The 23,615-nt window shown below is 36.3% G+C and overlaps 1 protein-coding gene across 5 annotated transcripts; it reads right to left on the reverse strand.

The window, feature by feature from the left end:
* Positions 1–269: 269 nt before the first annotated feature.
* Positions 270–21,136, reverse strand: LOC131688431 (uncharacterized). Of its 5 annotated transcripts, none has more exons than XM_058972645.1 (5): positions 20,913–21,135; positions 10,807–11,083; positions 10,523–10,749; positions 7,301–7,411; positions 270–974 (listed from the first exon to the last, which is right to left on the reverse strand). In XM_058972645.1, the coding sequence occupies exons 1-5, from the start codon at positions 21,049–21,051 to the stop codon at positions 922–924; spliced, it is 807 nt and encodes a 268-aa protein (XP_058828628.1). In that variant the 5' UTR covers positions 21,052–21,135; the 3' UTR covers positions 270–921. The 5 variants fall into 5 exon arrangements, with proteins under 5 accessions (XP_058828628.1, XP_058828631.1, XP_058828632.1 ...); XM_058972648.1 differs by having other exon boundaries at positions 20,560–21,055; XM_058972649.1 differs by lacking the exon at positions 20,913–21,135 and adding an exon at positions 11,989–12,180.
* Between the last annotated feature and the right edge of the window lie 2,479 nt (positions 21,137–23,615).

The following is a 23,615-nucleotide window of genomic DNA, read 5'->3' on the forward strand; positions in this document are numbered from 1 at the left end:
TTTTTTTTACTGTGTAACCTTAAACAGAATGTCACCACGGGTGCCATTTCGTTTTTTCGTCTTGAAAAAAATTGTAAATGAGTTGAAAATAAAAGATTTTTGAATCCTAAAACTGTTTCCTTCCTCCTTGTCATGGGAGGTACCCCGATATTGCCGTTATAAGCTTAATTGTCCCATATTCTATGGGATTCCCTATATACATGGGACGATTATGCGTAGAACGGCAGTATACAGCAGTGATATTATCTCTTACAACAAAAAGAACAGTCTCATCATTCTCCAGTTACTGAAAGCACAACGTCATTTATTGATGCCTGCTAAAGGACCATGGTTTGAAGAGAACTAACTGATCTTATGATCCAACAACACCTTAACTACGTCCAGACTTACTACTTATTCTGTATTGATTTCTTCGACAGTGATCCAAAACTGAGTGTAGCAAAAATATGATTATAAAATAATAAATTGTCGGACAGGTCTTCTGTGTACTTTTTTCCTGTCTGTGACCTGGCCTCTGACTTTGTAATACTAGCACCTTACTTCCTCTCGATTGGTTACACGGCGGACAAGAAAAGCTTTCATTTTATAAGAGAGCAGGACGAAAAGTGAATCTATAAAGCCTAAACATTATTGCTAACAACGAAAAAGCAATTAGTTTCCCATCAGCATTTAATTTATTTTTAGCTTCAAAATCCATTCCTCAATCTCCCGCTTATTACCAGCGGCCCTACTGATTTCTAATTTCAGGAGTAAATTTGTATTTGTCTAACAGCTATAGTTTCAGTGGGATTAGATTACTTTTGTGGCTGCTTACAATTAGTTCATCATGTTGTGAAAAAAGTGTTCAGTTTAAATGTACGTGTACGTGTTGACATTACACAAAAAGCAGTAATGACATACATGGATTATGTATCGAAATACTTAAGACTCATAACCCTTACATCCGGTAGCTAACGAAGGTATGAGAAGATTATCTGTTGTAAGTTTTCAACAGTAACGGGAAAACGGAAACCGTTCGATGAAATAGATTCATTCATAGATAGTGTTGGGAAAAAAAGAGAAAAGAAAAGAAAGAAAATGTAAACAAAGATAGAACGGTGACGGAGGTTTTTTCCGTACACTGAGAAATACAAATCTAGACAAACACGTGGAAACCCATCAAACAATTTAGCTAGGCAATGGCTTGTACGGTTCTTCTTTAGCTTATTCTCTCGTATCAAAGGCTTGTTCAGCTTTCGTTGTTTCTTGGGAAGGGCATAAGTCCCAATGAAAGTCTCTCTTTATTCACTTTCTCTTCCGTCAATGACTCGCCACGTTTGCTATTAGCATAATATGCTAGCCGACATCAGTCTTTTGATATTTATTGAAACAATGTTGAAAAGTTTTGTGATAATAATAATAAAAATAATCATAAGAGTAAGTAAACACAGAGACTCTCATTTGCACTTATGCCATTTTCACATGTTTATCTAGAAATATACAGAGTTCGGATATTATCTATTTCCATCCCTTTTATTCTGCTGTAATTTTATGAGGGACTATCCTTCCGATGACCATTTTCAGGGAGAGATCGTTTCCAACATCAAATCTCGCGTGTTTTTTGTAAACGGCCAATAAGCATACTGTCAAAATTTACTTTGAAAGAAAATTCCGGACAAACCGTTACTAGCCGAGAATGGATGTCTTTCGTCTACTGCTATGATTTATAATCTGCCATCAATAGTTTATCCGGAATATCTACTCAAAGTGAATTTTGACAGCTTGCGTATTGGTCCTTTTCAAAAACCACGCGAGAAATTATGGTCTTGCATATAGAGACTTTATACAAAGCCATATAGTTCAAGTAAACATTCAATGAGTGAATAGACCGAATATGTCCAATGCATAAAATTTACAGCAGAAGAAAAGAGGGACAAATAGACGAAATATGCTATAGACGACTGAATAAAATTCTCCGTGTCGGATAATAATTATGAAGGAGCACGATCACAGTAATTCTAGCGTTTTTTTTAATAGGTCTTCTGTGCAAAAGAGAGCCTTTCTCTGTTAAATTTATCTTTCGATTATTACGACGTCAACATCAAATATTCCAATAAATTGCCGGTCTCTATCATTCAGGGGATCGTTGAAGGGATCTAGTTATCAATCAAATAGAAAGTAAACAAAGAGAAGCTCTCATTGACACAAAGTACATAGAACGTTTCGAATAATGTTGATAAAATGAATACAATATCAATGGGCGTTTTTTCAGGAAAGTAGGTATGAACCAAACCATCAAAACAGGCAACAAAAGAGATTATAACTACTAGAGGTCGCATGTCGCTGCTAACACTGATAATTTATCATCTCGCTCTTACATAGGATAGGCCCATTAGTTTGACACATATTGCATCGGATACACACATGTCAAAGTAATGGGATACAACATGCTAGAGCGAGACCCCATGTTTCAGTCCGTGAATACATGGAGACAGTAGCGCTCTGCTCCCTCTAGTAGTTATAATCTCTTTTCAGGCAACTGATAAACTATTGAAACTCAAGCACTGTTTTAGTAAAAAAAACATGCAGTTAATTTAATATTCCTAGGGAGAAAAATTACCCATTTTTGTCTATTACTAATTTAGCAAAGCCCATGGAACTAACTTAAACTTTGCGAAATCTAGAATCGTACGATTGCAAAATGATACAAGATTTAGTTAGGGGTTTTACTAACTTAAATGAAAAGATGTATTTTCTTTTAGTCACATATTTAGCGCTTTCAGATAAAATTAGTTAATCGATTTAAAAAGGGATAAAAAAGTAGATAATAGTATCAAAAAGGCAAAATCATATTTCTTGGAATGTACATTTCGACTAAATAAAGCATTTAAATCTTATGCATACAGTTATTGTTAATTTTAGTAAAATCTACATATAACAAAATAGTTTGTAAGATTCAAACAGAGTGTATACATTTACGAAATAGTGAAACAATCAATATCCCCAAATGCACCCGTTTGGTTGAACCTTTGCACGGAATAAATTCGAATCGAAGTTTCCCTATATAATAGGTGCCTACATAATAGCACAGTACCACGTTCCAATTCACCAGGACGAGGAACGTTATTTTTTTCAACGTTACTGCTGTGAAACACGATAGTTCCTTCTAAGCACCCTAAGTAGTGTTTGATTTTGAGGTTTAGCGTTAATTTCTAGATTACTACAAAAATAAACTGTGAGAAATGGTATAATAGGCTAATTTTGGTTCGCTGAGCAAGAAAACAATATTCATTTTCTTTTTAAAATAAGAAAACTTTGATATTTTTTTGAAGACGTGTTTAACGTTTCTTTTAATTATTGGTCAAAATATGGGTAGAATACTACACGATCAATACGAAGTCGAAAGGATTTAGTGAGCTATTATATTTGTAGTAGGGTGGGGCAAAATGATCGTTTTCTCGACATATTTTTTGGTGTCTCAAATAACTGTGCAAATTTTGAAGTCGATTGGTTATGCGGCGTAGCGCATTGCGTTTGAAATTTATATGGAAAAACGTACCCTTTTGCCTTTTCAATCCTATAGACCACAGTTTTTTCTGCAGTATGCAACTAATTGAATAAAACTATACTATTAAATAAAACTATCAGGATTTATCCCGGCGTAGCGCATTGCGTTTGAAATTTATATGGAAAAACGTACCCTTTTGCCTTTTCAATCCTATAGACCACAGTTTTTTCTGCAGTATGCAACTAATTGAATAAAACTATACTATTAAATAAAACTATCAGGATTTATCCAACAACTTTGCCGAAGGAACAATAGTTCTAAAATGAACAAAATTAGAGCTGTTCAAAGTCTGATAGTTCTAATTAAGCGGGGAAAATCATTTATATTAACAACACTGCCAGTGTATCATTGCTAGTCACAGTGGCGTAGCCAGGGAGGGGGGGGGGGGGGGGGGTTGGGGGTTAACCCCCCCCCCCCCAAACCAAAATTAATTGGATTGAAAAAAAAATTGATGCTGACGAATTTAATTTAATATTCCACAAAATATTTTTGGAAAAATATTCTCTGATCACTACATTGAGAACTGTGTTTAAAGCGTCATGAGAACTTTTGGAAAATTATGGGAAGGGGATCTTGTAACTTATCTCTTAGCCAAAATCCCATAGTTGTCAAATTACTTCAATGTAAAATAAAATAACTGTCTGAATTATTATGAGCTCATTTTTGGAAAGATGCTTCAAATTATGGATTAGAGACAATTTTGGGAATCTAAATTTGAATAGGTTGATTGCATATAAAACATAAGCTTGTTTACCGAAAACTTACATACATTTCAACATTTGCTGAAAATGTATTTTTTTAGATTGTGTAGAGTTTAGACAACAATTCAATATGGTTAACAACAAGAATAACATTTCAGAAACTAGTTGAAAGCTGATGTAATTTTGTCTCTAGCAGGTCAGGATCGGTTTTATGAGCATTGGATTTTTGTTGTATTATCAACTATATGAATAGCCTCTTAGCAGGATTCAATGAATGGCGTACTAAAATTTTGTGTGCTACGTACTAGTACTGCAAGTTGTGAGGTTGTCTAATAAAGAAAAGTAAAATTAATGCTCGATAAATTTTTAACGGTCACGATCACATTCATTCGAAACTGCCAAATTTCGATGTTAAGTAACATTGAAGAATTTCAAAACGTAAAACTGTTCATCTGCTGATAGAATAATTTTGACGGTTAATCCTCCTAGAAGTAATTATAGACAAGAATTACTCTTCAACCAAATTTGGGTCGAGACTTAATGTCTCCAGCAAAGTTTTCGAAAGTGCTATTTCAAACAACTTTGTCAAAGACATAAATATCCCACATATTCAGAGTATCGAAATATAGTAGTAGAAAACCTTTACAACAAGCTATTCTGAAATTACTGTATTTGATAAATCTCTTCTGCGGTAATTAAATGATAAATTCACATTGCGTTCAAGGTGCCTTTGAAGCTTACAAAAAAATAAGGGAATTGGACATAAAACAAATAATTCCCAGATATTAAAAGGACTCAAAAACACAAAGAGTGATTCCATTTTCAGGAGCTAGCATCAATTCGGCTCAAGCTTAGTCCGCCCACCAAGTTAGTGTCGGATTCTGATGAGATGAAGTCGAAACGCAAGTTTCAGTTCCATCCATCCATAATTTAGTTATAGGTTTTGTGTTCTCAACTCGCAATGATTGTTTCAAACAATTTTATCCGTAGCGCAGAAAAAAATAGTTTTCACCTAAATTTTTCTTCACTAAGAAGAAATATAGCAGGCCCAGTCCATTTAAATCCCTATATGTTGAATTCATGTAGCCTTCATATTTTCAACAAAATTGTTTGAAATGACATTATCAAAAACTTTGCTAAAGGCACCATGTCTCTTAATATTTTTGAAAATTTAATTCACCATAATTACCTCTATGAGAGTTAATCACTAAAATTTCTATATCAAAGCAGGCGCTGTTTCATGTTGATAACTTCCCGAAGTTGTCAAACCTTCAAAGTCAAGGATTATTATATTAGGTGATCTTGAACGTTGAAAATTTTTTAGATCTTTTATCCCACTTTAAAAAATCGCAATTTTTGACTTCATTGACATATTATACAAGAAAATAATCTATAGAGGTTTGAAAACTGTTCCATGTTGATCCTTCTTGTTTGTAGACTGAAATGACATCTGTTAGACTACTTATGTTTTTGAGTTTTCAATAATTTATCAAACTCATATTAAATTTTAGCATTTTTTCAAAAAAATTGCGATTCTCATCAAAACCCCCTCCAAACCAAATTTCTGGCTACGCCACTGGCTAGTCAGACTCCAAACTGAAATAACTTCGTAGTTTTTTGAATTTGTACGTTCTGGAAAATGGTTCAAATGCATTACCCCAGTTCATAAATGTTGTCAGATGATGAAAAAGATGAAGTTGGAGTGGGGCGGCCGCTATCATACTCATAAGTAGAAGAAGAATTTCGAGCTGAAATATTGTCAAGTTGCTTTGTTTACGTGAATTCTTCAAACACATTTGCTCAATCTAACATACGTAGTAGAAAAGAAGGATAAAATCTGGATACTCTAGAAATGAAAATGTAATAAAGCATGTTTTCCCATACAAATTTTAAACGCAATGCGACCCCACGGTTTTTTTGTGACACTGAATGGAATTAAAAAAATCTACAACTGTGCTCAACCCAAATGTGTAGATTGTTTTAAGCGACCAAAATCAAAACATATAGCATTTTCGAAATGCGGAATTTAAAAAAAAGTGTGAATGAAATTCATCGCTCACTGACCGGCAGTGCTTCTCTGAAAGAAACTTATTTACATATTTATTGTTATATTTATAGATGTAGATTCAAACTCAAATTCAAATAGATGTAACATGTTTGATACATTGAATATATTCACATTATAGGCAAAATATTTTGGTAACTTATTTATATGTCTATAGGTGCAGAAGAAGAATATTAAAAAGTCTCACAAATGCTTCAAATTTGCGTCATCTATTGGCAATCCATCAAACAGTCAGGTTCATATGGCGCTGAAAACGACTAAACGTGAAATTTTTAAAAATTGACAAAAAATTTACAACTTTGGTCGCTTAAAACCCCAATAAATTTATATTCGATCTACAATATGTTGAACAGTTTTGTAAAGGCCACATCACCTTTCGAACTGAAACTATTATTTCAACCGGATGTTTTTTATTTCGCGAGACATTGACGAAGTACCCAAAACATGTTTGTCAAAAAGATCTCCATAACGTTCCTTTCGAAAAAAAAATGAACATTGTTTTCGTGTTCAACGGCACAAAATTAAATAAGAAAACATCCTCTTTCTTAACTTAAAGCGATTACCCCAAAATTTGTATAATAGTGTAATTCCATTTTCACATGGATCTCATGTACGGTGTAAGGATAGAACTGCTGCAATCCTGAGACTAATTTGCAAGTAGCTAGTGTTAGCGCAGAGTTTTAATCTGCAAAATCATAGTTGGAATGGTGCGTATAATACAGCATTGTAAATGTTCACAAGGGTTAACTTTATCAAAATTGTTTGGATTAGGTTAGCGCAGATGTTAAATTTGTGGTTGACCTAAAAATAAAAACAGGTTACAGGATCATGTTGGAGGTCGAAGAGCGGCACGTTCCACATGGCCTTTAATTTATCGCCGACCCTCGATAACAGATCCTACATAAACAGTTATAAATGCACTCATAACGCACTCTGTCTGTGTTTAGTCATCATTCTGGGGCACACGGTTCAATGTAACGTTGATACCTTGGTTCTGTTGAGTTTCCAGCTCGCGTACAATGAAGTCCCGCAGGTCGGAGTATGCCTGTTTCAGATTGGTGTTGTGGACCACGATGTGAAAATTGCCTGCAGTGTTTCCTGTAATGAGAAATGAGCACAAAGTGTTTTAAAAAATGTGATAGTCAAGCTGTGCGAAAATTAGTTTTTTTTTCTAAATACGTTTGTGGTGACTAGAGAAACCGTGTTTGCGGATCATCATCTTATGCGTACATGAAATATTTTTATTATTATATTCATAACCATACATTCATATTATATATTCTGTAACATAAATGTATGAAATGACATGGGGAGGGAGGGCAGCATAAGGGTACCTTACAACTGGAAGACTTGATGATGGCGTGGATTACCAACCTGAATCACTTGAATGGAACCTTCCGTTTCCCCCTGTAGGTCTGAAATGAGTGCGACGCACCTTGACTGGATATTGTTGTAAGGGAATCTCTCATACCCGCGGAATGTGTGTAAGTGTTTCTGCTTGCGGGTCCATCCATCTTATTTTAACCTCCCTACGAAAACAGTAACTATGTGAAGGTCTCGCGATAATCTATTTCGGAGTTACGACAAGTCTACCCGCATACACTAGAAAAAACTTGAGTTAATGTTGGCGTCATATCACATCACATCACATCTTTACAGAAACCGTGTTTCACCTATTGCAGAAAATTAAGTAAAGATATAGACGAAGAGACAATCGAAATATACAACAAAGTTGTATATTTCGATCGTCAGTCGTTGGCAGCCAGATACTCTGGCTGTGAAGAACATGTAATTCGAAAATGAGTTAAATTTAAGGCTAAGTTATTCACTACCCTCACAGCATAGTGGAGTTGTGCAATTCACTCTTCTTCTGACAAATCGTTTTTGCACCTTCCGAAGAGTTAAGAGTGCAAATTGGGGTTAGCTAGCTCCGCGGCATTCACTTTTATCCAGTTTTAACATGTAAGAAATGTGATGGGTACTGATATCGATGAAGAACTTAGACACCAGATACCACAGAACACTTCGTCTTGTGGAACCAGTATAAAAAGGTCAAATCCAGAAGCATTTACCCTAAAAATGCACTGACCAAAATAGCTTAGCTAATTGTTACATGTATAGACAAATAGTGAATCAGGGTAGACGAACCCTTTATTCATCTTTTTAGTCAGGATGTTACACTATATCGTTGATAACTCGATTAACTGTCGCTGGATCGCGCTTAAATAGGTTTCATCATCTTTGCCTCGTTCCCAAGAAATAATACAATGAAAAATCTAGTCTGGAAAATGTAAAATACTTGCGCTGCCGTTATAAGCTTAATTATCCCATGTTCCATGGGATTCCCTATCTACATGGGACAATTATGCGTAGAACGGAACAGAAATAGAAGACACTGCTCTAATTAATGTGTTCAAATGGATGGGATGCATAGAGGTGCTAAGATGATTTAGGAAACTGTTGCTTTATATGCTTTGCTGTAAGAAGATCAACTACAGTTTACCTTCTCATTTCATACAGACCAGAAACCAAAAAATGCCCCGCTTGGTAACAACAAAGCAAACAAACTAATTCTACCTGGACCACCTTATTGCTTATACATCGCAGAAAGAGCAAATTCTCTTTGCCGCCTCTCTCCCCCGGATGAGTGGTATCGGTGAACCACGAAATAAACAAGAAAACAATCGCATCTCATTAGACGTACACCTTCAGCGCACGAGATAGAATAATTGAAAAAGGTGAAAATGAAACTGCAACTTACACAGATGTGTCCCACATCCAACTACTCGTAATGTTTTTATGAAGTACATAGAATATGTACTAGTAGACCAGGTTGAAATAGATGGTGTCCTATTCGGATTTGAATTGAGGGGATCTGCCGACGCACGGGGCTGATTGTTTTGAAGACCCCACACATCAGCTAGTGAAGGCAATAGACTAAAAACGATCGTATTCAACCTCAGTCACAGGTAACTAGTGACCTTCGCTGGGTCTGCTCTACCTAACTACCTTCTCTTTGAGGTTTGTTCTCCTGTTCGCCTTTTTGGGCCGCGGATCATGAACTGCACTAATTGCAAACTATTGGAACACACAGCCTTCCATTGTAGCAATAAAGTTCGTTGTGGGAATTGCAGTGAGAATCATATGATGGATTCCTGTGGAAGGGATATTGAAAAGTGTCCCTACTGTGGGGGAAATCCACATGATCTCCTGACATGTCCAGCGTGTAAATAGCGCAAGGAAAAACTTAAGCGGTCTCCACGAGTATCTATACTAACTTGTCTACTGACGAATGCGACTCTGGCGAGCCCCAGAAGGGAACATCTTCTAATTCTATGGATTAGAAGCAATAGAAAGAATAGGAACATTTCCTATCTTAAGCATCGTTTTAAAGACCAGAAGGTGTCTTCAAAGTCCTTCAAAATAACTGCCAGAGCTCAGAAGCCTGAACGCAGAAAATGAGTTCCCAGCACTTTCTGAGACATAAAAAATCTAAAGTGATCCCATATCTCAGTCAGAAAAAGTAAACAGCGCTGACCTAATAAAATTCTCTAATGACATTCTTTCGTGACGTTACAACGATTTGACGAATCTTCATACATTAAATATGCTCTAACTTTATCAAATCAACGCTTACATCAAAACTAATTACAGATTCGGAAAGTAGACAATATGTCACGAAAAATTGAATCAACAAGAACTAAATATACTAGAAGATGATTGTTTTATGACCGATAATGTAACGTGACGTTACAACGCGTCACGAATAAGAACCGAGTCGTTTCCGACAGCATGAAATACACAGCTACTTTACGCACGTCCGGACATGCCGCACACTCAAGTTAATCGCATTTCTAATGCTAAAAGCGGTAGCAGACACAAGGTTAAGTCGCCGGGAAACTCTAAGATTGCCCATGTGACCCTATTTCACGCTTTTCTAAACTTCCTTTCTTCAACTCCTTGCTCTCCCTTGAGTACTATGGCTCTTAATATTGAAAAATATACTTCACCTTCCAGTCCCTTGCTAATTAAATGCCATTACAACAGTTTCTGGTAAACCACCCGAAAATCTCAAAAAAGCTATCTTTGGCATTTATCTTTACCATATAAATTATTCTACTAACAAGTATATAAGATAAAAATGAGTGGAGAGAATTCGAGATAATGGAAAACTATTCAACGCCCACGTAAGTTCCCACCAGCACTTACCATACTCGATCTCAACCCGCGCCGTATTCAATCGTTTCTGCAAGCTCTCCTCGGTCTCAGTCTTTCGTCCACGCAGTCTACGCTCCAGCTCGGCAATGGAAGGAGGATTGATAAAGACCAGCAGCGGGTTCAAGCGCTCAGAATTCCGAACCTGCTTGACGCCTTCAATTTCAATATCAAGAACGCACACTTTGCCGTGATGCTGGACAGTTTCCACTGCCTTTTTGCTGTAACAAAAAAAAACAATTTCAATGTTTTACAAAACCCTAGCCTGGGGAACTTACCTAGTGCCGTACATATTCCCGCTGAAGACGGCAGTCTCGATAAATTCTCCATTCTCGATGGCAGCCTGCATATCTTCCACCGAAACGAAGTGATAGTGGACACCATTTTCCTCTCCCGGACGTGGTTTTCTTGTCGTGTGTGATACACTGAAACCGAACGTTTCTGGAAATTCCTTGAACAGCTTCTTCAGCAGGGTACTTTTACCGGACCCAGATGGGCCACAAATGACCAGAGGGCGGGGACCTTGTCGTACCATACTGGTGAGTTGCGAAAATGCTTTTGATTTAAAAAGAAAAAATATCTCTTTATAATAGTCTTATAATCTGACTTAGGCAACGGATCACTATCTAATGAAGCCCCGGTACTTGTGAAAAGAACTAAAAGCAAGCGACTAAACATGCAGCGAAATAAAGACCTTTGTTAGTGTTCCAATTACTGTGACACTAACGGAAACGACTCCAAGGAAAACGTCTGACACGCAATATTTCTTGACTTCGTCCTTTCTCGATTAAACGAATGTCAATCAACCGTAAATACACAGTCTAGAAGCGTTTATTGGCTTTATTTTCGTGTCCGTCCCCGAATGACTAATTTGCTGTCCCGTCATTAACCCTCTTAAGGCATATTATTCCGTTTAGTTCCACTATAATAATAACTTACATTTTACAATAAAAAGACACTAGTATGTCGACTATGATGTATAGTTTTCTTCAATGATAAATCATGAACACTGAAGAAGACTAAGAGTCATAATCGAAATGCTAGTATCTGTTCTGACGGCGAAATGCAAGTGCATTTTATTATTATTATTATTATAGTGGAATTCAACGAAAGACATTTGTCTTTAGAGGGGTAATGTGACATTTCACTAAGTCGCTCAAAAAGTTTAGTTCTAAAAAACTTCGTCATATTTTATCTCTTTTCAATAACCCTCTACAACCCGTAACTTTTCGGTGTTAAGTTGGTTTTCGTATAAAAGGCGTTGTGGCGTACGTTAGAGAACAAAGAAATCGCTATGAGTTTGTTGATCAATTTGGAGTATCTGGAAACGTAGTAACGTTCTTCTAAAAATAAATTGCTCTTTAGAATGAGCAACCCACCCGAAGGCAAAGGTGGGTTGTGGAAGGTTAAGTTATACTACCAATCAGTGTACTGCTATATAGCTAAAGGAAGTGGCTCACCGTCAACAGTCCGAATTCCGGCAAAAACAAAAACAAACTACGATTCACAGCTATTTTTAACCTGTAGACCTTACGTCGTAAAAAACTTGACCACGTTGCAGGCGCCTGATATTCTGGGCAGGTGCAGTTCCGGCTCTCTCGGGGACCGGCTTTAGTAAATGCTTCGGTATGACTGGCACATCACGGAAAAAGTTGGCACGGTTGGTACCTACATGGCACCGAGCGAATTAACTCGAATAGTAAGCCGAGAGGGCCGAAGCGGACCGAGTCTGCGTAGAAGTCGATTGTAGATCTGCGCAGGACAGAAACATACAGCGCAACTAGGCCAGATCATGTGTATTTTCGCTAACATCCATGCGGCATGTCGAGAGGCTCGTTGTGCATTTTTGACGAAATTAAAGTGAAGGTGTCCAATACATGAGACGCAATGTTTTAGGTTTTAGATCCCGGCAGATGGAGTGTTTCGTGACACGGCAAGGAATTTTGGAACTAGTTCATATTCTCGAAAACCGGAAATCGGGTTTTCTTATTGACTGTAGCAACGCTAATTCATGTCGATTTCATCTCACTCCAAATGACTTTTTCCTTTTGATTTACAGGAAAACACTGGTTTAAATTTAATATTTTAAGAAAGGTTTGAATACGATCTGCAATTTGTTTCACGTTGATTCTATTCACAGCCCATACTCACATGTTTGTGCAATGTTCTACGGGATCCCGCGACGGACTTGCGATTATAGGCAGTACACCTCTATTTTCATTGTGTAGACAGCTGACGCTATCGTAGCTAAGGTTTTCAACTAGGTTCGTTGAATAGAGGGACCAGGATAAATTGGAGAGCAAGTACCCTACCAAAACATTGGCAACTTCTCAAAAATCATTTATGTTATGAACTCATCCAATGCGACGAGTTGTTTTGAAATATGTATAACGAGTTCTCTGTTGTCATGGGCTTAAGGTTATGTGCGCAACCTTGAAATAATTAAAATACTATTTAGTCTGAATCCGATTCTTCAACCCGTTTAGAGCCTTTTTTCCAAAAAAAAAACTGAAATAGTTGCAAGATTTTTCCAGCGCGAATCCAGCATTTATCAACATTGGCGTTGGATAATGCCGATTTATGAAAAATTCTGATAAGCGGATCAGTTGGGAATATTTCTGTATGCAGAAGTTTTCATATAAATATTTCATAAATCAATATTTTTTTAAATTTTATTTATTTCAGATTTAGATTTAGGAGTAAAGCACCAATTTTGACTCTTGTAAGGAGGGTGCCACACTAATTCGTTAATTACTCGGACTACAATTTATGGAATGCATATAAATTGGCATCAACATATTTGCTTCGTTCCTAAGAACCACTATAATAACAAAAATGGCCTGATAACAGTGAAATGCGCCTTTAACAAAAACTTTAATCGAATGCCCCAATTGAGCCAATGCGTGAAACAAAGATGGCGGATGCTGCTCTAACCAACGGCTTTAAATGGAATAGAGTGATAATAGATACAGGGTGGAAATAGGTACATTATCCTATACCGAGAAAAAACTTGAACCTTGTTTCTATTTGTACCCTATCCGTTTGAAGCCGTTGGTTAGAGCAACGTCTGCCATCTTTGTTCAACGCATTGGGTTAAATGGTATTGCGACAATATGGACACTCTATTCGAGTTTTCGTTGCGCTCAAACACGAGTATTTTATCGTTTTCAGGGCGTTTGTGTTCATATATTGGTTCTTAACAACAAAGCAAAGCCCCTGATGCCGATTTTTACGCATTCATGGATTGGAGGCTGAGTAAATAATGAAATAGTGAGGCACACTCCGCGATAATTTGAAAATAGGCACTTTACCCTAAACATTTTATAAAAGCTTTGGAAAATAATACTAACGGAAATTTTTAAGACCACAAATATTTTTTATTAAAAAACACAACACTAGATCTGAACGATTCATGCATTCTTGAGTTATCCATCCAGAAAGAAAAGAAAAATTAGGATTAATGGGTTTCAATCGGATCACATCACAAATCATCCAGAATTAGTGTCGTTTAATTGCCTGTTTAATAATAAAAACGTCATTAAATGCTCCGCAACCTCACCGTTCCCATATCTATTAACAAACGAATCCCACCGGCACTGATCGGTTGGTCCGCAACGTTAACGAATATGATGTCATTTTCGTCACTGACCTTCAACAATACTGCGCTCATGCATCTATTCCTGACCATTCTTCGAGAACGCCTCGAATAGTGTATGCAAATGTACACGAATAATTAGATTAGATTAGGGTATTTTGGCGGACAAATCACACATGTACACAGCGGTTTGTTTTTGCCAAAGTCGTGCGATCTATTAATCAAGCCTATGTCGCTAAATTTGGATCAATGACGTCTTCGGAGGGATTTGTGGACATTATAAGCCCTTTCATAGGGTGTTATCATTTTTATGATGAACCTCACTAAATGATATATTTAACAACTTTCTTGCAAGTTCATATATTAAGATTAAGATTTGTAAAGCAAACTTTTGCCAACTGCTTTGCTGAAAACATAAAGCTTTTATCTTTAATATCTTCAAAATTATTGTTTGTTTTTATGGATGACTCCTTAATAGCCAATTCATTAATAGAACTTTTAAAATATCATCCTGACAAGTTGGATATGTTCCGTAAAATTATTTGAATGATCAAAATGAACAACTTCGTATATTACTTGTATTGACCGATATCGTGAATTTTCGAAGTAATTCGGCAATTTTTGAAAAATATGGTACTTCAAATAGTGATTCGTTGTTTACGTTGAAACGTCTGAGTTTACGTTATTGAGTTTTCAGGATACTCATCAAAAATAGCAAGATCTGTCATGAGCTGCTGTGACTTTAGTGATCAACCATCCTAAAAGCGAGATTTTTAATAACTTTTTTGGTAGTAGAAATGATCTGTAGAAAAGTTGTTGAGATTGCTTTCGTGAATATCTTTGCTGAAAACACTAAGATCTTTTTTGAATGCTTTAGAAATTATTGCTCGTTATATTTGGATGACCCCGAAAAATTTGTTTAAATATTAATCGCGTATCAATTATTCTTCCTACGAGTTTTATATATTCCAATTTTTCAATCGTCAAAATACATAATTTTCATTACCGCATATTTTTTCCTATCTCGAGTATTTTCGAAGCTATGGGACATTTTTTGAAAAACAATATTTTTTCACACTTCTAATTGCAACTAGAGCTGGTTGCCCGTTTTTACCCGTTCAAAAGTTATTACTTTTAAAACTCTCGCTAAACATAGTATCCTATCGAGACTTACGATAGGAGTAACAGATCGTCCACCTTACAAATAATAAATTGTGAATAATTCTATTGAAATCAAAAATTCTACCGAGAACAGACGTTAGTGTTAAATGTGCATAATAAATAAATGCACTGCATATGCTTGACAACTGCACTCTAACTACATTGCATCGATCACACAAACCATTGCCAAACGTGTTTCAGATAACTTATTCGAAATTGAATGTCTGTTATCTGTGGTTATATCTCTATCTGGTATATTCTAGCGTGGTGGCGCTAATGTTAGTATTTTAAATTCCTTTGTTCGAACAGTGACTGTTTTCCGTGTCAATTCGCTCAGCGCCAACTCTTGTCATTAGGAATCGTCCCTGAGGCATTCACAACTCTCGCATTTTAGTTCTAGTAAAAGCGTTTCTTCAGTAAAATTGCCATTTTGGTAAAATATGCACACGAAGTCATTTTTTCCAATCGCAAAAGTTAATTTAATTCTTAAACGATGAATAAACGGCATGCCGCACAGTGACCAATAAAAATACAAGTTTGAAATCGACATTCCGTTCAAGAATTTGAACCAATTTTTAAAGTATTATTCACCTAGGATCCCAATTTTTGTGTCGATTGGACCACCCCAACCCAGGGACAACTTGACAGAACAACATTTAGAAAAAGCTTATTCCAAAATGTGGATAAAGAAAAATATTATTAGAGAATAAATTTTTCCCTAACTGGAAACCGTCAGCACAGTTACATAAATCTTATTATAAATTTAGCTCGAAGTCGTTGTTTTTAACAACAGGCTCGCTTCCTTCCGAAAAATGCTTTGGTTTTCTTGTTGTGTAAAGTTTGTAGTCGGTAAATCATTGGTGCTTTTCTCGAGAAATATAAATGAAAAATATTTTGGCCAATGAAAGTAAATCACCAAGCTTCGTGAACCTACGACATCTTGTTTCAAGTTCATTAAGAACGTCAAGAATTCTAGTATTTTGATCGGTTTTTTTAATATATGTAGGATTTTCTACCTATTTAGCAAAATTTGTTTTGAATAGAATTTGTGTGCTTTTATCAGAATTCTGGCAGCAAACCGGTAGTACTCGGTTTCAGCAAGAATGCTGCCAGAAATGTACAATTTTGTTCGACTCCTGCCAGAGCTTTGTTCGACTTTTGCAATTATTCCGTCCGGCAGATATTGCGATGGTTTTGGTACGGATCCCTTCAGAATTATTCTGGCATTTTGTTCCAGTTTGATAGAAACCTAACGGAATGGCATCCACCGGAGCATTTTATGCCTGGTGGAATGTGTATTCGACCCGGAAGATTTTCAGAAATTCAGTGGAAGTGGCTTTATTTTGAAATATTTGGCTGTTTTCACCACATTTTCTGTCGAGGTGTGACCATATGTTGAAGGTCCAAACAACTATATCCAAGGCATCTTAAAAAAAGTCTACTTAAGACAAAGAGGAGCGGCTTTGCTTCCAAAACAAACTTCAATAACTTTGAAAAAAAAATTATGAAAAAGTTCGATGGGATAAATTTCTTACTAGCCAACGGAACAGTCTTCAGAACAAATCGACAATTTAGCAAGATTGAATTAGTCTGAGTCCACTGCTTTGGATGGAACATTTTCCTCTGGCAATTTTTTACAATTTGTAGGTTGGGAATGGACTGGGCCGAAAATTTGCATCTATTGTGCATATTTTACTCCCAGATAAAGTTGCGTCTTCAAATTAAAAAAAAAAAACAATGTGCATAATATCGACCTGGATCCCTCGAAAAACTTGACCGATTCGAGATCGTGGCAAGTGTTGTTTCATCTTTCAAAAATCTGGTCTAGTCGCATACAGAAGTTAAGATTGATGGTTCAATATGCCAAAAGCTTCAAAATGCAATTGGATTTATAGCAATCCTAATCCTTGACTTTCATGGATCCCTAAGAAATGCCTCTAGGTCTTGAATTATGAAGGAAATCGGTAACAACGTACATCTCTTATAACTACGCTTTTGGAAAAATAAATTAAAACGATCCAACCAAGAGATCGAAGCCAAGTTTTTCGCCAGAAGATTGAAATATGAGTACGAATCTTCTCAACAACACTCCTTGAACATTGAACTTAACTGAAGGGTAGAACAATAAATTGAATAGCCAATTGAAGTGAGGATATGGTAAAGTTTTATACCATCATAAAAGCGTTCCAGCACGAAGAATTGTTCACAGCAACGGACTACACCGAGATCATGCCGGTGGATCGTGGATCTATGCCAGTAAAACACCTGTTACCTATGCTAGAATACAGAACTACATACAGCAGAAAATCATTTTTGAGAGTGTCTTAACTCTAAGTGAACGTCTAACCGAGTGGAAGAATAAGGAAAGCATCTAAGGTGTTGGCGGAATTACATGAATGTTGCAAATTTTCGGTTTTCGCGTATGCGAGTATTGATGTAATGCACTTTAGTATTATGAAACATTAAAATGTATACTATGATTAAAGAGTACAAAAAGAATAAAATAAATAAAATAGCAATTAACAAAAAGATAAAAATGAATAACACGAACAATATAATAAAACGAATGAAAAGGAATAAAATGATTAAAATTTTAAAGGAATCAAATGATGCAAATGAAAAAGGGACCAAATCATGCATGAATAAAATGTATGAAATAAATACAATGGATGAAGCGTAGTTGGTAAGTCGATTAACTCTTGCGCAGCTCACCTGGGTTCGATTCCCAACTCCGCGCAGGGGGTCAGATTTTTCTAAAAAAGATTTATATAACCCGAAAAACAAAGTGAATGACCCGAAGGTTAAAACCTCTATAATCGAAATTAAAAGAACGATTGAATGTAAGCAGTTGAATAAAATGCATTAAAGTAATAAAATAAGCAAAATTGATAAGTAGAATAAGATGAATAAAATGAGCAAAGTGAGCAAAATGAATTCATGAATTATGTGTATTAAACGAAAGAAACGTATTTAATAAATATAATGTGTAAAATAAATGAAATGAATTGTATGAATATGTACAGTGACGACCCGTTTTTATCAGCCCCTTTGTTTATTTTAGGCTGATCAAATGGGGGCATTGTCAAAATCGGGACATATTTTTTTTCTTTTTTTACAAACCGAAGCTGTTCAAATATATGTGTTTAGTCCATAGACATAGTCTCATATCCCTTTATAATTATTTTGCGTAAATTACTCTTAAAGGGGTCTACCAATGCAAAATTTAAAAAAAACATTTTTTTATTTTGCATATTTCTAGAGCGTTTTTTTTTTTCAAAAAGATATATCTACAATGAATGACTCTCTTTGTTTACGCTCTCTTTCGATTTTTATGCCGTCACTATAGCACATTTTACTTATTTTACAGCACAGATTGAAAGACGGTGGTTTTGACTAGCATATTATGCAGAGTTGAGGGATAAATGTTAAAACGACCGATTAATTAACCGAAAGTAAACAAAGAGAGTCACTCATTGTAAATATGTCGTTTTGAATTAAAGGTCTAGATTTTAAATATTTGAGATAAGGAAAATATGATTAAAAAATGATTTAATCGAATTTTACTTGGTTCGTCTGCTAGAGCCGATTTAACATATTTTCAAATGAAATTGACAAAAGCTGGCTAGGGTATATAAAATCGGGGGTAGACAAAACATTGGGGGAAAAAAATCGGGGGCTGGTCTTTAATCTATATAATAAAACGCTCATATACTGGAATCATTTTGACAGCTCAATTTGAAGCTCTAAAAAGTAACTGCTTTACTGATTTTTAGCGACATGTTTGACACACTAAACGTTACGTTTATCTTAGATCTTAGCAAAAAATTGTTACCTAATATATCAGCTGTTCAGATCTCGGCAAAAGACACAAGAAGCTGATAATATTATTTGGTAGAGATAATTCAGTGTGTGGAAGTATCAACTCAGCTAGATCGGAGCTAACAGATTTTTTTTTGTGATTTAGAATAAACTTTCTCTTCTGATCGCTGTGTTACAGTTCGCTTATATTCTATGCATAAAAGTATCCATTTTCGAAACGTTGCAAACCATATACAATAAAACGGTTTGGCACGATACATGAACTTTCGGTGCAATTTTTTCTATTTATAGATTCTGGCTGGGTGAGGTGAACCAGAAATGAAGGGTAAGATTTTAATTTATGAACCACGCACATGTCGGGTGTCGCTGTGCAGCAAGTTTTTTTGCGAACATCTACTGGACCAAAAATAATCATAACAGAATCACCACTACGTATGTGTCATTTTTTAAAAACTGACAATGTTGATATGAAATACGCCAATCTGCTTATCGTATAACTATTCTCATTTTAGTGCGAAAAAACTAAAAAATCAAGGTTCACAACGTTTAATCAAACCGAAATGTTGAGTACGCACGATGTATTTCTTGAGCGTTTTTTCAAAACGCCATATCTGCAATGAGTTACTCTGTTTACTTTCTCTTTCGATTTTTACGGCATCACTATAACACTTTTCACTTATTTTACACTACAGATCGAAAGACGGTGGTTTTAACTAGCATATTATGCAAAGAGTTGAGGGATAAATGTTAAAATGACCGAATTATTAACAGAAGAGAAAGTAAACAAAGAGAGTAACTCATTGCAGATATGACGTTTTGAAAAAACGCTCAAGATTTATGCCTTTTAGCTACCACGGCTACCCCCGGCACATGCATATGGAGCATGCTTTTCCGTCGACGTTCGCAATGCTGGCAAAACATACAGTAAATACGGATCAAAACAAAACACTTTGTGAACGTACCCCTAACGCAAAAACACGCTCAGGCTCAACAAACTCACTACGATAACGGTACAAGAGATATAAACCAATATTTACCACTACAAATACGAGTGAGTGGTTATCAATTATATTCACCACTAACAGCATGCTGATATGTGTCGGTTGTCGCACACCGACACACTGTTCTATATCAAGATGATAAATTTAGAAGGTAGCGTCAAATGGGAAATGTGCTGAGGACATCTTCGAGCATCACTCCAACGATTTTCCGTTTCAAGAATCCTATTGCCTGCGCTTATTTTGGGCAAATTTTCACACGCCATTACCTTCTCAATCTACCGACCTTGATTCTATCACTATACTAGCTTATACTTTATCGCAAATATACATATTATGCAAAAAAAAACTACACACGGAACATGCCCCGACGGCAAGCGAGCCTCTAACACGACTCGATCAATCCTAGTAATAGACGGCTAACATCAGGAAAAAAACATATCGAGACATAAACTCACCCCTGGCAATTACAACGGCGATTGTTAGCATCGTGAAGATTTATGTTTTTTTAGTCATGAACTAGGACGAGCATAAGAATGCACGCAAACACAACCACACGTACACAGGTTATAGGCAGATGTGCGGATGAGTGGGTGGTAAAAGATGTATTCAGTGTGAGATTGCAAGTGCTAGATTAGTTTGGCGAGGTCCTTGCCGATTAGTTCGGGAATGTGAAACTTCCTCCTGTCGCTGAGGTAGGTGCGGTTAGTACTGAATGTTGTATGCCCAGCAGAATTAATGAATTTGGCACGTTTTCCCCGCTCTCACACAGCCAACTGGACTTTATCCAGTTAGTGCTGTGCCCTATTACCTTTAGCTAGTGGTTGGTCAAATGTTTGGCTTTGTGGTTGCTGCTGCTTGGCGATGAGAAGTTTGCAAAGGCTACGACAAATCGGCAGATTGCTGTTCCTGGCACTGTGATCGACCCGTTTCAGAATGTTGAGTAACATCAATGGAATTTTCTACTACACGATGTTTGCACTCCCGGCTTTCCGGTATCAGTTGTCTTTTGGTACTGATCGATACGAAAAATTTCTACTCGACAGCCTGCGTCAACGAGAATGGTGCGGCATATTCACCACTGAGCACTGTGGGCTGAATAGGTACGGTTTCGTGAATATTTGTTTTTAAATTTTAATCTTTCAAGAAAGCAAAAACAAATCAAATTTGTTTCATTATTCATCTCATCCGCTGCATTCAATTCATTTTCAACTCATTTAGCTTCAAACAAAAAAGACGTCACAATATCAACCATTGAAGTAGAAAATTCTATAACATAATGTTTGATTTAAATTTTATATTTATAAATCAAAATTTCTGCAACAAAGCAATTTTGGAATCACAATCATTTTATTGATATAAAATGGCTTAAGGTCTGTAAGATGACATACATACAGGCAAGAAAGTTCGAATAGCCAAGCGCACTCAAAAGTTTAAATACGATTTTCTCGAAACCTGGTTGGCCAGTAATGTAACTCAAACAAAACTGTTTTAATCGTTATTAGATTTACATAGTAGATTAAAAATTGCTTTCTTCGGCGACGTACGTACACTGAAAAAAAATCCAGACGTTAATTCTATTTGCTTCAAACCTTTCAAAATCCATTTGAAGAAGAAATGCTAATGTTATTACGCGCACACATACCTTCTATGTGTCAACTTTATAAACTATGTATGCGCACACATAAGTTATATGTGCGTATTGTTATAGAATCGGGTTTTATGTACCTTATAGTTATGGAATGTGAATGTAAGATTATTAAGTCTTATAAAAACACACATTAGGTTTATTTGTCAGCAAATAGTGTGTATCTGCCTCCGCTAATTGCAAAAATCTATGTGTAAAATCAATAGGCATAACGTTTAAATTTGTTTGAGTGTAGGTTTTATTATTTAATTTCATAGTTATTGTTTAATAACCGGTTTAAATGGAATGAAATTCAATCTCTGGTTTTCAAGATATTGGAAGAATACGGCTCAATTTTTGTATCAACTTTCCCCGGACCCGCCGATGCACGAAACCATGATTTCTATTTCATGCAATCTGAGTTATAAGTGTGGCTTCAAGGCGGCCATAAAACCATGATTGTTATTTGGGTGTGATAGTTTTATACACACCAAGGGGTAGGTTTATACAGAGCCTTAAATGTTATTTGACACTTATACCAACGATAACAGGCATTCCGGCTAGAACAAAATTTATTTGAAAACCTATGTACCTAAGCTTTCAAATTGATAAACGTTTAAAATCAGTTTTTCTCTATTGCCACCTTCGCAACTGTTTGCTACGTTTGCTACACGTGTTTGACAGTTGCACTCCAACTGCATTTTATTGATCTCTGCGCCTCATACAAACGTTTGCCAAACGTGTTTATTCGGAAGTTCAGCTGCGGCAGTTTACACACATTTCGATTTTTACTAAACGTTTCTTGACAGACATACAAACCTAGTTATTAGGGTGGGGCATTGTTATATGGAAAAACGTAACCATATCCACATCACCCGAGCACAGCACTTTTTTGGTTCCATTTGGGGTCGCAACAAACTGAGCAAAATTTGGGGTCGATTGGTTTTGACCCGGCGTAGCGCATTGCGTTTGAAATTTGTAAGGAAATTAATATGGGAAAACCTAATTTTTTGCATTTTCAATTCTACAGACTACAATTCTAGAGAAAATTTTCAATAGGACGTAAGTAACATTGAGAGTCTCTCTTTGTTTACTTTCTCTTTCGTTTATTACGACGTCATTACAACACTTTGTACTTCATTCGTAACCCAACTTTGTACCGGGAAACAAGTGATTTTTGTTCTCTCCGGTGTGGTTTAGTTTTTTCGGTAGTACGAAGGTGCTTGCTGTGGCAGAGGCTGCAGTAAAGCATTACTAATAAACAGTCCCGCGAGTGATAATTATTACCTGCGAAGGTAAAGGTAGTGCAGTGAAGTTACTAAACAGTTTTCTTGCCTGAAAGACGGCTTTGTTTAGACGAGCTATATCTGCTCTATTGTGTGAAGGTCACGCGGGTGACGGATAAAACAAACGAAGGATCAATTCACCTACCAGCTCGTCAGAAACCAACTGGTGAAGTGTTTCGTTTTTTACTTTTCTTATCGATTTTTTTCTCTTTTTATTGCTTTTGATTTTTTATTTTGATTTAAGTTAAACAGTGCGGTCGAGCGTGTTGCTCCCGCAAAAAAATGGAACAAACAGAAGGATCACCCTCCGAAGACGAATATTATGGGGAAGAAGAATTATATATCTGATACTGAGACAGATAATGTTATGGTCGATCCACTTCCTCCCAATGTCTCACAGCCCCCCCGAGTTAAGGTTTACCAGGATGGATCCGCTGGTCCTTGGGTGGTATACTTTCGGCCCAAAAATAAACCGTTAAACAGCATAACTGTTGCACGGGAGCTGACAAAACGTTACTCGGCCGTAACCGAGATTAAAAAGGTTCAGTCAGATAAACTGCGCGTAGTCGTTACTGACTTGAAACAGGCCAATGATATCGTT

The sequence above is a fragment of the Topomyia yanbarensis genome, chromosome 3, assembly GCF_030247195.1.
Source record: "Topomyia yanbarensis strain Yona2022 chromosome 3, ASM3024719v1, whole genome shotgun sequence".
Taxonomy (NCBI): Eukaryota; Metazoa; Arthropoda; class Insecta; order Diptera; family Culicidae; genus Topomyia; species Topomyia yanbarensis.